The sequence below is a fragment of the Equus asinus genome, chromosome 3 (genome assembly GCF_041296235.1).
Source record: "Equus asinus isolate D_3611 breed Donkey chromosome 3, EquAss-T2T_v2, whole genome shotgun sequence".
Taxonomy (NCBI): domain Eukaryota; kingdom Metazoa; phylum Chordata; class Mammalia; order Perissodactyla; family Equidae; genus Equus; species Equus asinus.
Window position 1 is genome coordinate 148395756 of NC_091792.1, and position 14663 is coordinate 148410418.

General features: G+C 44.8%; 1 protein-coding gene across 1 annotated transcript; it reads right to left on the reverse strand.

Moving 5' to 3' along the window:
• Nucleotides 1-1472: 1472 nt before the first annotated feature.
• On the reverse strand, nucleotides 1473-10187 carry MED28 (mediator complex subunit 28). Its single transcript, XM_014838785.3, has 4 exons — nucleotides 9962-10187; nucleotides 6165-6231; nucleotides 5367-5479; nucleotides 1473-3537 (listed from the first exon to the last, which is right to left on the reverse strand). Exons 1-4 carry the CDS (start codon nucleotides 10118-10120, stop codon nucleotides 3340-3342), a joined length of 537 nt encoding a protein of 178 aa, XP_014694271.1. The 5' UTR covers nucleotides 10121-10187; the 3' UTR covers nucleotides 1473-3339.
• Between the last annotated feature and the right edge of the window lie 4476 nt (nucleotides 10188-14663).

Consider the following 14663-nt stretch of genomic DNA (forward strand, 5'->3'; position numbering starts at 1 on the left):
TGGAGAATGGGGGGGCTTCTCAGAAACATGGTGTTAGAACTTATTTTAGGGTATTTGGGTGTTGGTTTGGTGATTTCTAGGATTGTCTAAAGAAGCAGAGTTTCACTCTAGATTGGATGCTGTCAAAAAGTGGGGGCAATTCTAAGCCTGGAGGGAGTCTCAATAAATCTTAGCTATAGCAGGGGCAGACTAGAGTGAGGATAAAGCTGTAAATGGTAAAAAAAAAAAAAAAAAAGTAGCGGTCACTCATTTTAGGCAGAAGGATTTTTGGTATTTTGTGGGTGGCACAGTGACTTTTTTTCTGTGCTTAGACAAAATTATGAAGTGATTCTTCTTACTGCCATGGTCTCAGAGTAACTTTGCCTGAGGTTGGGATTCTGAGACTGTTTATATGCAACAGAAGAATAATGTGGCTAGCAGTGCCAGGTCAGCATCCGATGTCAGGGCCAGGGTTTTCCCTCTTCTCCAGGGAAACACTTGTGTAAGATCAAGGGGAGAGGAAGCAGAGAGAGGAAGAGCCTTGAGACTGTGATGCAGGGCTGATACCTGTGAAAGGAGGGCCATGGACGATCTGGGCAACAGAGGCTCAGATAGCAAGACAGCTCAGCCAAGAGCTGAGAAAGCCAAGAGCAGCTCAAGAAAGTCCCAGCCAGGCCCATGGGAGCCCCAGAGCAAAGACTGCCCACTAGAGCCGGGCAGAAATGATCTGGCTCCAGTACCCGCACTGTGCTTGGTTCTTTGTGGGAACACTGTTGCAGATCCCCAAGGGCTAAAGCTTTGGCAACTGCAGCCTGGAGATGGCTCTCTTGAAGGGAGAAGTGAGTAGCACTCCACCATGGCCTCAGAGGCCCAGAACCAAACCCTCAGGAATGTCAACACTTAGAGGTTCGGTAGAAAAGAAGGGAAGATGTATTAAAGAGAGTGAGTTCAAGTAAAGAAAGATGGAGAAGTGTCCATTCGATGTGGCCACGGTGAAGTGGCTGGCTGCTAACCATCACAAGCACAGTCGTGGTGATGTGGGAGGGACAGCCTAGAGTAGGAAAAGGAGGGGAGAGGAGAGGAGGACCTGGAGACTGCGAACGAGGGGCAGGGAAATGGGACCGCAGCTCAAGCAGGGAGGGGAATGCTGAAGATGGGAGATCAAGAACTCCTGTGAGCTGTAGGGAATCAGTCAGTAGGTGGGCGATGCACAGGGCAGAAACCACCCTAAGGGTTAAGTCCTAGAGACCTAGGGACCCAGAACAACTGTGGAAAGGTGGTCTTACACAGGGCAGGCACTTCAGCAGATGGATAGGAAGGAAAAAAGATGCCCTGGAGATGTGGGGGGGTTTATCATTTCTGGGTGGGAAGGTAAGGGAATTCCCAGCTGATAGCCTGTTATTTTCTCATTGAGGGAGACAGCAGCTAAGAGGGTGTTCCATGATCATCAACCAGCAAGATGTCACTACAGGAAAACGATGTCTACAAACAGACAAGATTGAAAATTATTTATTTAGAGACAGAAAACTTTTGAATTTAATAAGTAAATGGCAAGAAGTGGTATATACATTAATTCAAAATATTTTCACTAAGCACCAAATAGAATACTTCCCAATCTTTTTACCAAGAACCTCTCTATTATTGAAAGAGTGCCTAAAACTTTATCAGTTTATTTCGGCTTGTAGTCAAGAAATCTAAAGCTGCCAATCACAGCTTCTAATTAGCATGAGATGACCAGGTTAACAGCCTTGAATTCATATAATGTGAGTAAAAACAACTTTTAAGAGTATACATCCTGAGTGAGGGGATTTGTTGGCCTCAGGCTGTGTACCCCTCCACACACAAACAAAAATGAGTAGTAAGTATTATGTATAAAAGAGAAATAATACATGGTCCCTGTGTAATCAGAGGGGAATGATGCCTCTTCTCATGAAGGGCACAGAGACAGATTCAGACCACCAACCCCCGAGGGAAACAACGCAAGGCTGGTAGAGGAGACAGGAAGTCCTGTGTCCTGAGGGTGTGACAGGGAGGGCACTCGGAGGCTTCAGGGACCAGGTGGCGTCCAGGCCAGACAGGACCGTGAGCGGATGTCACTGCATGTGGGAAGGGGCTTTCAAGGCCGGAGAAAACAAAATGACTCAGGACACTGAGTCACAGAAGCACTGCGTGTTCAGAAGACAGTGGAGCACTTGTTTTGGGTAAAGAGATGTAATCTATTAAGAGCCTGTAAACAGCAGAGAAAGGAAAACCTCATCCAAGGAGAGCCAGACACAATACCCATCTGTATTTCTCCACAGCCAGTGAACAGAGAATCTGAGGGGCTGCATGACCAACAAGCGGGTAAAATGTCTTCCCAGACACGGAGGCTCCACGTGCTCTTTGTGAAGAGTGGTTGCCGAGGTCCATCCTGTGGCGCACCCTGCACCCAGCCCCCTGGAATCAATACCATCCACTAGCAAGAACCTGGAAAGTTCCGCTCCAAAAAAGCAAAACAAAAACGACACAAGCAAACAACACTCAAAACAAAAAGACACAACCACAGCTAGCTTTAACCCTCACCCTTCACCTCTGCCCCAAGCCATGCGACTGAGAACAGGGTGTGCCCGGTGACCTACGCTGATGCACCACTGCAGAACCTCACAGAATTCAGCACCTCACGGCTCCCACCACATGCCCCACCCCAAAAGGAAACAAACACCACACAAAATATAAACTGACTCCAAAGAAAGCAGCAACTAAAGGACCCTACTGTAATATGGCTACACTAACCCAGGGTATTACAATCCTCTCCGGCCTACTCACAAAATCTCCTTCTGAGAGCCCTGGAAGCATTTCACACACGTTGCATTAGACTCCTCTTCTTGAGGTAGTTTAAAGGTTGAAACTGCAAATTTATGGATTTCCCTACACTACCACTGAGGGGTAACTATCCTAAAAGGCCTACAACCAAAATCCTCATCCTCTGATCCTCAGAACAGATCATACAAACTGTTTTTCCCTCAAACCATACAAACTAATCTAATACTGCAAACACAGAGATTAAAAGTCATACAAAAATAAAAACAAGCAAAGAAAAGAAACAAAAAAGAATCTTTAAGTGGCATCACTCTAGCAGTCTAAACTCTACTAAACACAAAAAATTTTGCTTGGTTTACCAAAGCCATAGACATTTTATAAAGTATTCAAGATATAACACATAAAAATAGGGGAAAAATTTTAGGTGGGAACATAAAACTAAAATCATCTCATTCTCCAGCAAAGGACGTTTCCAAAATGTCACGTCCACAAGAAAAGTGATGTCTGGCAAGACTGTTGAGGCTGACTCATCCACCAGCTCGCTTTCAGGCCGGCTCTGCCTCAGGTTTGCTTCATCGGCGCTGGGATATTAGCAGACGCCTGCTCGAGGTAGGCCAAGGAGCCCTGAGGGATGTCGGCTGGCTTTTTGTGCTGCACATTGATGTCCTCCAGCACCTGCTGCCAATGCCTCAATTTTGTCAAGTGCTTCTGGACCAGAGTATCTTTCCGCTGTAATTCATTCCTTAGTTCCGAGACATCCTACAGACGAAAGCGATGATGTCAGGGCAAACTCATGAGAAACGAATACAGTCCCTGATTAGTTAAGAGCACTAAGAAGTAAATTCAAAACAAAGAGAATCAATTAAACCATAGTAAGTGCATTACTCTGCTTGGCTCCACTATTTGAATAACCTAAAACAACTCTTCCGATGGAAGATGCCTGCCTAACACTGAGAGTTTTATTTTTAATACATTTTCATTTAATAATTAACACCTAAGTTACAATATTCCAAAGTACCAAAGGGCAGCCAAAAAGAAATCCGTCTCTTTCCCATTCTGGTCCCCAGGTACCAAGTATCGCTGTTCAAAGGCTACTGCTGAGAGTAACACACTGAGAATCTGACATACACGTTAATAACTGTTCAAAAGAATCCAAACCACTGTTCTATCATTTCAGATTATCAAGTGTTAAATTTTCATTTTCAAGAGCTTTTTTCAATGAATACCAGCATTTTAATTCTTTATTAAGACCTGGCCTTGAACACACCTATGCAGTCATGTGTCGCTTAACAATGGAGATACGTTCTAAGAAATGCGTCATTAGACGATTTTGTCATTTTGTTAACATCCGAGAGTGCACTTACACAAACCAAATGGTACAGCCTATACCACACACCTAAGCTATATGGTACTAACGTTATGGAACCACCATCGTATATGCAGTCCATTGTTGACCAAAACGTCATTATGCAGTGCATGACTGTATCACTACTCAAGTATGCAAATTAAGAAATGATCTGACACCATGAATTGTAAAATCATCTTCTTACCATTCACCTTCTCAACAGTTGGTACCAATGAATAAAAAGAATGTTTCTGATTAATTGGTCACCTTATGAGAGTAGTTACTTCAAAAACTGCCAAAGCTTGATCATTTCAATGTTGTGTTTCTCAGTGGGGGCACCCCTGGCCTTCTGGGCAGAATGATGATTCCCTCTTCCACACTGCAGGGGACAGCCCAGGCCCACACACTAAATGCCATTCAGTCTTCCCAGTCACCATGGCAGCCTAACACACTTCCAAATGCCCGGCTTCAAACAACTGAGATAAACGAAATCCTGAGTCTCAAGGAGCCTGGGACAGGACATTTACAGGCACACCTCAGAGATATGTGGGTTCAGTTCCAGACCACTGCAATAAAGCAAGTCACAAGAATTTTTTGGTTTCCCAGTGTATATGAAAGTTACGTTTACACTATACTGTAGTCTATTAAGAGTACAAAGCATTATGTCTAAAAAAACAAGGTACATACCTTAATTAAAAAATACTTTATTGCTGAAAAATACTAACCATCATCTGAGCCTTCAGCAAGTCATAATCGTTTTGCTGGTGGAGGGTCTTGTAAAAAACGCAGTTATCTGCAAAGTGCAATAAAGTGGGGTGCAATAAAACGAGGTATGCCTGTACTTTTAATTCCATGAATAAAATCTGACAGAGCCCTTCCTGTGCAAAAGGCACTGGGTATGGCAACCAGGGACACACAGGTCACAGTTCCTGTCCAAAATGAGCTTGTCATCTACATTAGTGGCTTTTCAACCTTTTTCAAGCAGCAGAACCTTTTCTTTCAGAAAAATATTCCATGGAAGGCAGTGTAAGAAACTGCTATTTGAGAGCCTGCTTTCCACCTCCATCCCTGGCTCCACTACCTGTCCAGGTTGTCATGAACACTGACAGTGAGCAACATTTTTCATTCAAGCTATAAAGCCCCACTGTAATTCATGGGCAAAGGGGGTGTCTTATTTAAAGTACAAATGGAATCCTGACAACGTGTGCTCTTCCTAAAAGTTAGCAGAAAAGTGAGTTCGTACCTCTTTGATAACTTGCTCTGGTTTCTGGACAGATAACTGCAATCTTTTTTGTAGGAAAAAACATTCTGTCTGTCTCGCAATATCCAGAAATTTCTGAATACACTGATCAACACCTTAAAAAAATCAAAATATTAAATTAAGAAAAACACTAGACACATTTATCTCCATAATAAATGAACAGTCAGAATATCAAACCAGAACCTTCTCAAAGATGTAATCTGGGATTTTAATCCTGGCCACAGCAATTATGACCCCCAAATCCCCAGATGTTAGCCAATATTAAATAGTAGATAATTCGTGTTTTTGTCAGGTGAATAAGACATCTTAATACAAAGCCATGACTTCTTCTGAAGAAAGACAATCCAGAGATCTAGCAATCAGTATCATGATTTCCAGTTAAAACGAGACATTTAAAATATGGTAGAAAGAAGGAGAGGTACTGGTCACCTCGGAGACAGAACCAGGGTGGCGATGGGGAAGCACAGGGACTTTCTTTGTAACCTCTATTTAAAAAATAATAAAAACTTACTTTTTTAAAAAAGCAGTACACATACTGGTCTCCTTTGCCCTAGTATCAATATGAAAAGCTCATTACAAGCGGTTCATTATGAGTGACATAAATGTCAATTACTAAACTGAACAAAGAACCAGCAGTATATCGAGATTATTTACATAAATCTTATTCGTCAAAAAAGCTCTCTTAGGATACAAGCAGGAGTGAAACACATCGAGTGTAAAATTAGCAATCAGGAATCTTGCTGAAGGCAAGAACACTGTCCACAAAGAGGGACTTCTTACCAGTTCGAATTTCTTCCTGATCCGTGCCATTGACATAATCCTGACTCACGAGCGAAGCAAAGCAAGCCTGTGTCATGAAAACATGTCACAAAAGGAAAAAAAGTCAGTCATACATCGAAAATCTTACTTCAGAGTAAGAAGTAAGTTCTCTTGAAGTCATTCAATGAGTTGATAGCATGTAGGTTTGCCCACAAGATGACATCATGCCAATGAAGAAACTTCGCACCCTGAGTCCATCAGGTACACAGAGGGAAGGCAGGCAAATGAGGCAGCTGGGACTTGCCAGCACCCCTATCTGGTCTGTCACTCTTTTCCCCACTATTCATTCCACACCAGGACCTGGATCCCTAATCTAGCCCCAGCCACAGCCCCTCCCTCTGAAGCTTACAAGACTTGTACCATCACCCATTCAGGACTCAGGTCACTCGTCACCTTCTTGGAGAGGCCACCCATCTACCCTTTTGAAATGACGCCCCTCCTGCTCACACTCTATCCCCAAGCCCAGCTTTATTGTTTTTCACATGGTTAACTGCCATCATTCCATTCTTTTAGACCATTATTAGCTGTCCCTACTAGCAGGTGGACATTTTGTCTGTCTTGTTCACTAGACTCCTAGGGTGAGAATGCTGCTAGGCACAAAGTGGGTGTTCAATAAATACAATAAATAAATTATGGACTGGATGGCCTAAGTGAAGGACATGGCTGGTGTCACATGGACAAACTAATCCTAAAGTGGGAGTGCTCTCTAAAGGGGCACCAATCCAGACACACACGCTAATTAGCCAAGGAGTTCTGTGCACTGGCAACTCACAGGAAATGCACAAAGAAGGCCTACCGCAGAGCAGTGGGGCCAGAAAGAGAAGGGGCCGGGGGAGAGGGGAGCACGCGCAGGGGTCAAAAAGAAAGCCTCAAACCTCCAGAAAGCAGATCTCTGCCAGCAGGAAGCCAACTACACTTGGTGTGAGGCAGGCAGAGCTGGGTCCAAATGGAGGCCATCAACTAGATGCAGGGCCCTTCTCCCACCTGCGGTTGCCCCATTTGGTTTACAGAGAAAATCACAGGATTCCCCGTGGGGAATCCTCACAACAGCTCAACAAATTAGAAAAACACAGACTGCCCATTCTGCGTATAACTCTGAAACGTGACTCCTGTTGGATTTGGGTTACAGGTAGGGTGTCTCCGCTTTGTGAAACCTGTGACTACTAGAAAACACTCCATCCACGGGGCCAACTAGTCACAAACTGGTCAATAAAGAGGGGCTGCTCCTCCAGAGCCAGCAGGGCCACCAGACAGGGTGGGAGGAAACCTGATCTCAGGAATTTTAGTTCCCTCTTTTCCCTTTTAAAAAAAGAAAATTAAACAGACCAGCCTTTATAGACAGATGGACAGTTGTATGGAGAAGAAAATGCATGGTGGTCTATAAAAAGAATATGCTTTTTAGAAGTATGCATACGATAGAGCCTTTACCTGGACAGTCAGGAGGTCCACGGGCTAGTCCCCATTTCCAAAAACTGAGGGTTTGTCTTTGGGCAAGTTATTTCCCTCTCTGAGCCTCAGTTTCTCCATCTGTAAAAGGAGGAGATGGTCTCCAAGGTTCCCTCCCATAACAAGAGCGCCTGACCTCAATAAACTCATTCCAACGAAGAACATTTACTGAGCAACTAGAACAAGAAAGCCAGAGACCTCGGGGGTGGCACCCAAGCAGAAAGGACAAGCAGGCAAGCAGTGCCATGAGCCACTGGAGGATGTGGAACAGAGGTCCACACAGACCACAAGGGAGGAAACAGGAAATGCGCTGAGTCTTGACAGAAGAGTAGATGGGTGATCACCCACCAGCAAAGGAGGGTCCAGGTAGCACCTCTCCCTCTCGCTCTCACCTAAGTCCAAATGCTGTTTTGGGTTTCACATTCTCTGGGAAGCCTTCTTCGACAGCCACGCCCATGTGCCCTCTCATAGTACCACGGGGTTTCTTCTATCAGAGCACTGATCCCACAGCATGGGCAACTGCCCATCGTGTATCTGTCTCTTCCAGTCATGAGCTCCCTGAAGGCAGACGCTATTTTCTCTGTATTCTTAGCACCCTGGACAGTGACTGACACACAACAGGCTTCTTCACCATTTGACAACTAGTCATCAAGCACTTGCTACCTGCTACCCCCATATTAGCGCCACAGATACAATGAGAGGAAGGAGGGCAAAAGAGGGTCTCAGATTTCATGGAGCCTGGTTTAGTGGTAAGTGCTACAAAGGGGTGCAGGGAGGGTCCACTGAGGAAGTGATGTGTGAGCTGGGGAAGGACACCTGGAAGCCCAAAGAGAAAACAAACGGCATATGCAGAAAAAGGCTCCTGTGGACAGAGTAAGAAGAGATGGGTCTGGAGTGGAGACTTGGTCACGCAAGCCAAAGGTGACCACACCAAACCTCTGGTCTTATCCCAAGAGCCACAGGTAGCCACTAAAGGGTTTTATTTATTTATTTTTAATTTTTTTTTTTAAGATTGGCACCTGAGCTAACAAGTGTTGTCAGTCTTCTTTTTTTTCCTGCTTTTTCTCCCCAAATCCCCCCAGTACATAGTTGTATATGTGGGACGCCGCCTCAACTGGCCTGACGAGCAGTGCCATGTCCGCCCCCAGGATCCCAATCAGCAAAATCCTGAACCGTCGAAGCAGACCGCGCCAACTCAACCACCCGGCCACCGGGCCGGTTCCACCACTAAAGGGTTTTAAGCATCAGGGTGCTGGTGGTCAGCTGTCGCCAAGACTTCTACCGGGCCAGTCATGACCGAGAGCCACCTCACCTCAGGAAGAATGCTAGGTGCTGCTCCAAGGCTTACCCATCCCTTTCCCTTACTGCTTAGCACCACCCCAAAGGCTCTCACCCTCCTCCCAGACAGAAGAGATCTCTGTCCTTTAAACCAATATCTCCAAACTTTTGAATGCTTATTCTATCAGTAAAAGCATTTTGCCGATGCGGCCCCAATAATGCATTCATTTAAAAGCTATATTCATGTACTTCTGTGCTATTATATACAATCTAAAATTCCCGTGACTGAGATTTCAAATGTGGAAAAGGTAACTCCAATGAGAAGTTATCCTATTTTATTTCCACACACTAAGAGATCATCTTCCACGTTCGAGACCACTGGAAGCTACCAAAGCACGCACTTTTACCTCTCCTTTGTCTACTTCCACTCCGCACCTTCCTTGCTGGAGGGTAAACTCCTTGGGCAGAACTCGGAGTCTGGGTCATCTCCGCCTCTCTCCCTCTCCCCCTAACCCCCAGCTTTCCTTCCTTCTTGGCCCCCAGTACCAACTTCTTCCGCACGGCAACTGTTAAATAAGTCCATTTCAGCGTCAAGAGGCCCATTACTTTTGGACCGTTTAGGGGTGAAGCCCAGCGGAAAGGGAACAAGACTCAATGGTGCGACGCTGCGCTCCGGGGAGGATGAACCCGTACTAAACACATGGCGTGAGGGAAACGGTGCTCACGGATGGGACCAAGAACCGGATGGGACGGGAACAGACGGCTGGGAACCTGGAAGAGTCCCAACGTTGACCAAGTCCCTGTGCCTCCAGAAACGTCAAGTTTACGTGTCTCTGCCAGCCGACCTGAGCAGCATACCGGCCACAACTCAATGCGGAGACTAAAGGAACTAACTGACGTTCTCTGAGCCTGTTTCCCCATTTGTCACCAGGGTGCGGCGACCGCTGGGGGAGACAACCTGCGCGTGCGCAGCTTACGTTTCAGGAAAGAAGGAAGGCTGGGAGCACAGACCCCACGCCCCCGTCTCGTCTTACTTCGAAAGATGACTCCAATTCGTCCACCAAGGTGCTGTTAGAAATCCTCGGAGCGCCCGGCGCGGCCTGAAGAAGAGAAGCCTGACCCGGGAGCCCCGGCGGGGGGGGCGGGGGCCCCGGCGCCTGCCCAGAGAACATACCGCCCAGCGGAGCCGCCATTTCTGAAGAGGCGGGGAAAGAGGCCCACTGCGCCTGCGCGGAAGCTGCGCCCGCGGGTCACGTGACAAACCTGGCCGCTTGACGGTGCGGGGGCGCCCGAGGCGTCTCGGGTCTCGGGTCCGGGGAAACCGGTTGTTAGGCACGTCCGTTCCCTTCTATTTGACCGTGTGCAGGTCTCCTGGCTTTTCCGTTTGTTTTTCTTGAGAACTGAAGGGTTTGACCGGATATGACAGTGGTGTGGAGAGGAGAATCGTCTGTGGTGGGGCGAGCCCTCCCGTTGCAGTCAGGATATTCTTACACTGGTCCCGACTTTTCCCTTTAGGCTTCGAGGGATTTTTGGCCAAGAGTCTTATTCTCTCCGGGCTCAGTTTACCCACTGGTAAAAGGAGGGAGGCACCCATTCATTCCACATTTATTGAGAGCTTACTGCATTCCGATTACTAATCCAGTCGCTGTCGGCACAGCGGGAACACAGGCGAAGTTCCCCTTAAATTCTCTCTGGGGAGAGACAGCTAACAAAAATGAGTGACGGGGCTGGCCCCTGGCCGAGTGGTTAAGTTTGCGCCCTCTGCTTCTGCGCCTCAGGGTTTCGGAGGTTCAGATCCTGGGCTCAGAAGTGGCACCGCTTGTCAGGCCATGCTGAGGCTGCGCCCCACATGCCACAACTAGAAGGATCCACAACTAAAATATACAACTATGTACTGGGGGGACTTGGGGAGAAAAAGCAGAAGAAAAAAAAAGAAGATTGGCAACAGTTGTTAGCTCAGTTGCCAATGTTTTTTAAAAAAAGAAAAAACAAAACAAAAACGACTAACATTGTTGACGCTCCTTATCTATGTGCCTGGCACTGTTCCCGTTAGATATTTGTGTTACAAAAAAGAGAAAATCACTATGCTAATCTTTTCATAACTTGCTTATTTATCTTTTCAGAAGCTAAGTATTTTTTTCATTATATTTAGTTTTACAGTTATCAGGAAGGTTTATTGAACCCCCCGTGTTCCAGGCACTACTTAATGATTTGGGGTTATAGCAACCATCCCAAGTCTCTGCCCTCGTGGAGTTTACTATTTGGGGGGGAGGGGCGGAGAGAGGATAAGCACATAAATATATAAAGCAATATTATCTGAAGATAAGTGTTAAGAAGAAAAATGAAGCCCAGGAAGGGGGTGTTTAGTGGTGGATTTGAGATGGGTGGTAGAAGAAGGCCTCTCCAAGGAGATCTGCCTGGAGTGACTGGAATGAACATTTAACTAGGGAAACTTTCTTGACAGAAGGGCCCCTGAAGAAGGAACCTGCCTGGCATATTTAAGGAACTACAGAAAAGCCAGCAGGGCGAGAGCGAGTGACGCAGGACAGAAGTGGTCAGAGAAAAAGCAGGGGCTTCCCTTTGCCAATCAGTCTCAGATCAAAGGTCATCTCCCTGGCTGCAATTCTAAATTAGACCCACACTCAGCCGTTTCACCCTAATTTTCCTCACAACACTTAAACATTACCTGCAATTATCTTGTTCGTTTTTCTTCTTCTTCATTGACTAAGTCGCCTTACGCACACCCCCAATTGGAGTACAAGCTCCATGAGATCAGGGCCTGCCTGTCTTCTTCACCTGTTTTCCTAACAGCCTGGCTTGAAATAGACATAATAAATATTTGTTGATTGGATGAACACAAATAGAATGTCAGGAGGAAACTAGTCTACTCTGGCAGTTCTCAAACGTTTTTGGATTCCAGGACCCCTTTACTTTACATTCCTAAAACTTATTGGGGACCCCAAACGTTTTTGTTTATGTAAATTATGTCAGCCACTATTTACCTATTAAAGCTGAGAATAGGTAAAATATTTACCTATTAATTAAAACTGAGAAAAATATTAATTCATTTAAAATAATAAACATGTTAACATAAATTTTAATGTAAAAAAATAACTATTTTCCAGAACCAAAATTAATTAGTGAGAAGAGCAGCATCATTTCACATTTTTGCAAATCCCTTTAATGTCTGGCTCATTAAAGGACTGTATCTCATGCTTACCTAACCATGAGTGAGTTGCCTGACAGTGTGGTCTCCTGGATTCACCCCAGAATAGAGTACAGATGAAGTTTTGGGATTTTGCTGAAACATGTTTCCTCCTTTATAAATTAGGAAAACACTGCCTGGGAAAGAGCACTGAGAAAGAGAGAATGTATGTAGGGTGTTGAATACAGTGCTTGCTATAGACTGAGAAAAGACAAGTGACATGATGTAATTTAAGAATAATCTCTCCACTGGTACAGAAACATAAGCCAAGCACGTGGAAGCAGGACCAGTAAGGCAGTAATCTAGGAGTGCAGAGAGAGAGGGTGGTGATTTGTACTAGGGCAGCCAAGGCAGAAGGCAGAAGTGGTGAGATATGGTCAAATAAACTCCGTGATTTGCTCAGGAAAAAAGCCAACTGTTTGGGAATGGAACATGTAATGGAATTTGTTGATTATGATTATCTGATGACAGGGTTTAGGCTAACATTTCCCTAGGATCATGATGAAAGCTCAAGAGTGGCAGAGCTGCAGCCATAAAATATGGCGGGCCACAGAGAAAATGCCCCAAGGAAGTGGTCAGGCCAATACTGTCTAACTGACATAGATGTCACCAAGTGATAGAGCATGGCTTCAGAATTCTCCCTTCAACTCTGGACTGTGAATTCTCTAAGGGTAAGGACTACATCTTGTCTACTTTGCCATCTGAAGCACCTTCTACAATGCCTGGCACAGGGTAGGCACAAAATAAACATTTGCTGAATCGATGACTCCTTCACTCCAAAATAGTAACATTTCCTATTATTTCCTGCATACGTCACGCAGGGTATGAGGGCATTTTTGGATTTACTCTGCTGTAACCTTAAAACCTTTTAATTGCCAAGATTTCATCAAGTTCATTTTCCATCCCATTGTCTCCTTTCTCATCCATTCATTCAGCAAATATTGACACTCAACAGTGGTTGGGTCCTGTGCTATGAGTAGAGATACAGTAATGAGATATGGTACCTGCCCTCATTGCACATAGAACATGCACTGTGCTTTTATAACTAGGGCTTATATACTGCACTATATTCAGTAATGGTTTCTCGTGCTCAGAGCCATGTGTTGGGTTGCAGATGCTGGGCTTTGCAGATCCATTGATCTGGGTTCTGACCTTTTTTCTACTTTCTAGTTTGCAAACATTAGCAATTTACTCCTCTTTGAGCTCTAGGTTCCTCTTCTCTAAAACAGTGTCACAGATACTGTTAGTTGCCCATCTCCTGTCCTCTCTCCCGTTCTTCTATCAAGGTGACAAATACACCTTCCTGATCTTAATCTACATCTCCCCAAATCCCTTACATAAGAATAGCTTAACTCTGGTTGATGATATAAACACAAGTGTTATGTGGGATTTCAATGAAGGCTCCTTAAAATGTGTTCATTTAACTGTGATTGATCTCTGTCATTTTCGTGTAGCCTTCAACCCCAACAGCCAGCTGGGACTGAGGGAACCTTAAGGCTGTGGTAGTGATGCACATTTCTGAGCCTGGGTTTCTGATGGCCATGGGGCTGCTTGAGTTTTGGATTCCCTACTTCAGCCACCCTTCTAACACCATCGTGTTCTAAACCACTGCTGTTTTGGATTTGCTGGGCTCTGCAGCCATGCCTACTCCTCACTGATACATAGGTGGATAATACTATCTGCCTCAGAGCATGGTTCTGAGCATGGGTTTATGAAATACCTGGCAGCCAGATGCATGTGCAATGACAACTATTAAGTTTCATCTCAACCAGATTAGATAAGCACATGAATCCAGGGCCCTGTCAAGTCTTTTGTATCCCATACTCTAGTAAACACAGGTGTTCTATTGTTCTTTTATCTATAAAAGATAACAAGCCTTCTATAATATCCCTTCTTGGCTTTCTGAATCACCCAAAGAAATCTAAATGTTTTTAGTTTCCCTTCACAAGCCAGTATTTCTACCTTCTGATTCCATCTTTCCTGAAGAAGTAGTTTCTGGACATGGATACCCAGAGGAATCTGTGTTTACTATTTCAGTCTGATTTTAATTCTAATAACATGAATATGCATGCCCATTGCCATTTCCTCTCTATAAACCAGGTTAGACACATAACAATATCCTCTTACATGTCAAGTGTTTAAAATAGTAAAAATAACTCAATTAAGAGCTTTCCTGTCAAACATTTTCAAAGTCTTAAAAAAAAAAGGCATAGATCTTATTCACAGGTAGTTTGATTCACCTGATACAAAAGTGAAAAAGAGGAGAGCTTTCTTCAAAATCTGCCCAAATGGAATTTTGTTGATTGGCTGTAGTCACAGGTGGTAAGCAAATAGTTTACCCACTGACAGTCCCTTTTATGGTCTTGTTTCTTCAGTATTTCAAAATAAACTCCGCATCCATTCAAGTGACAGAACTGAAAGCATTACAGTGTAACAATGAAGAATACCAGCTCTGGAGTCAGACTGATGCGGGGTCAGCAAGCCGAAGAGTCGAAAGAAAGATTTCTTGGACTCTCAAGGTCTGGCAGTAG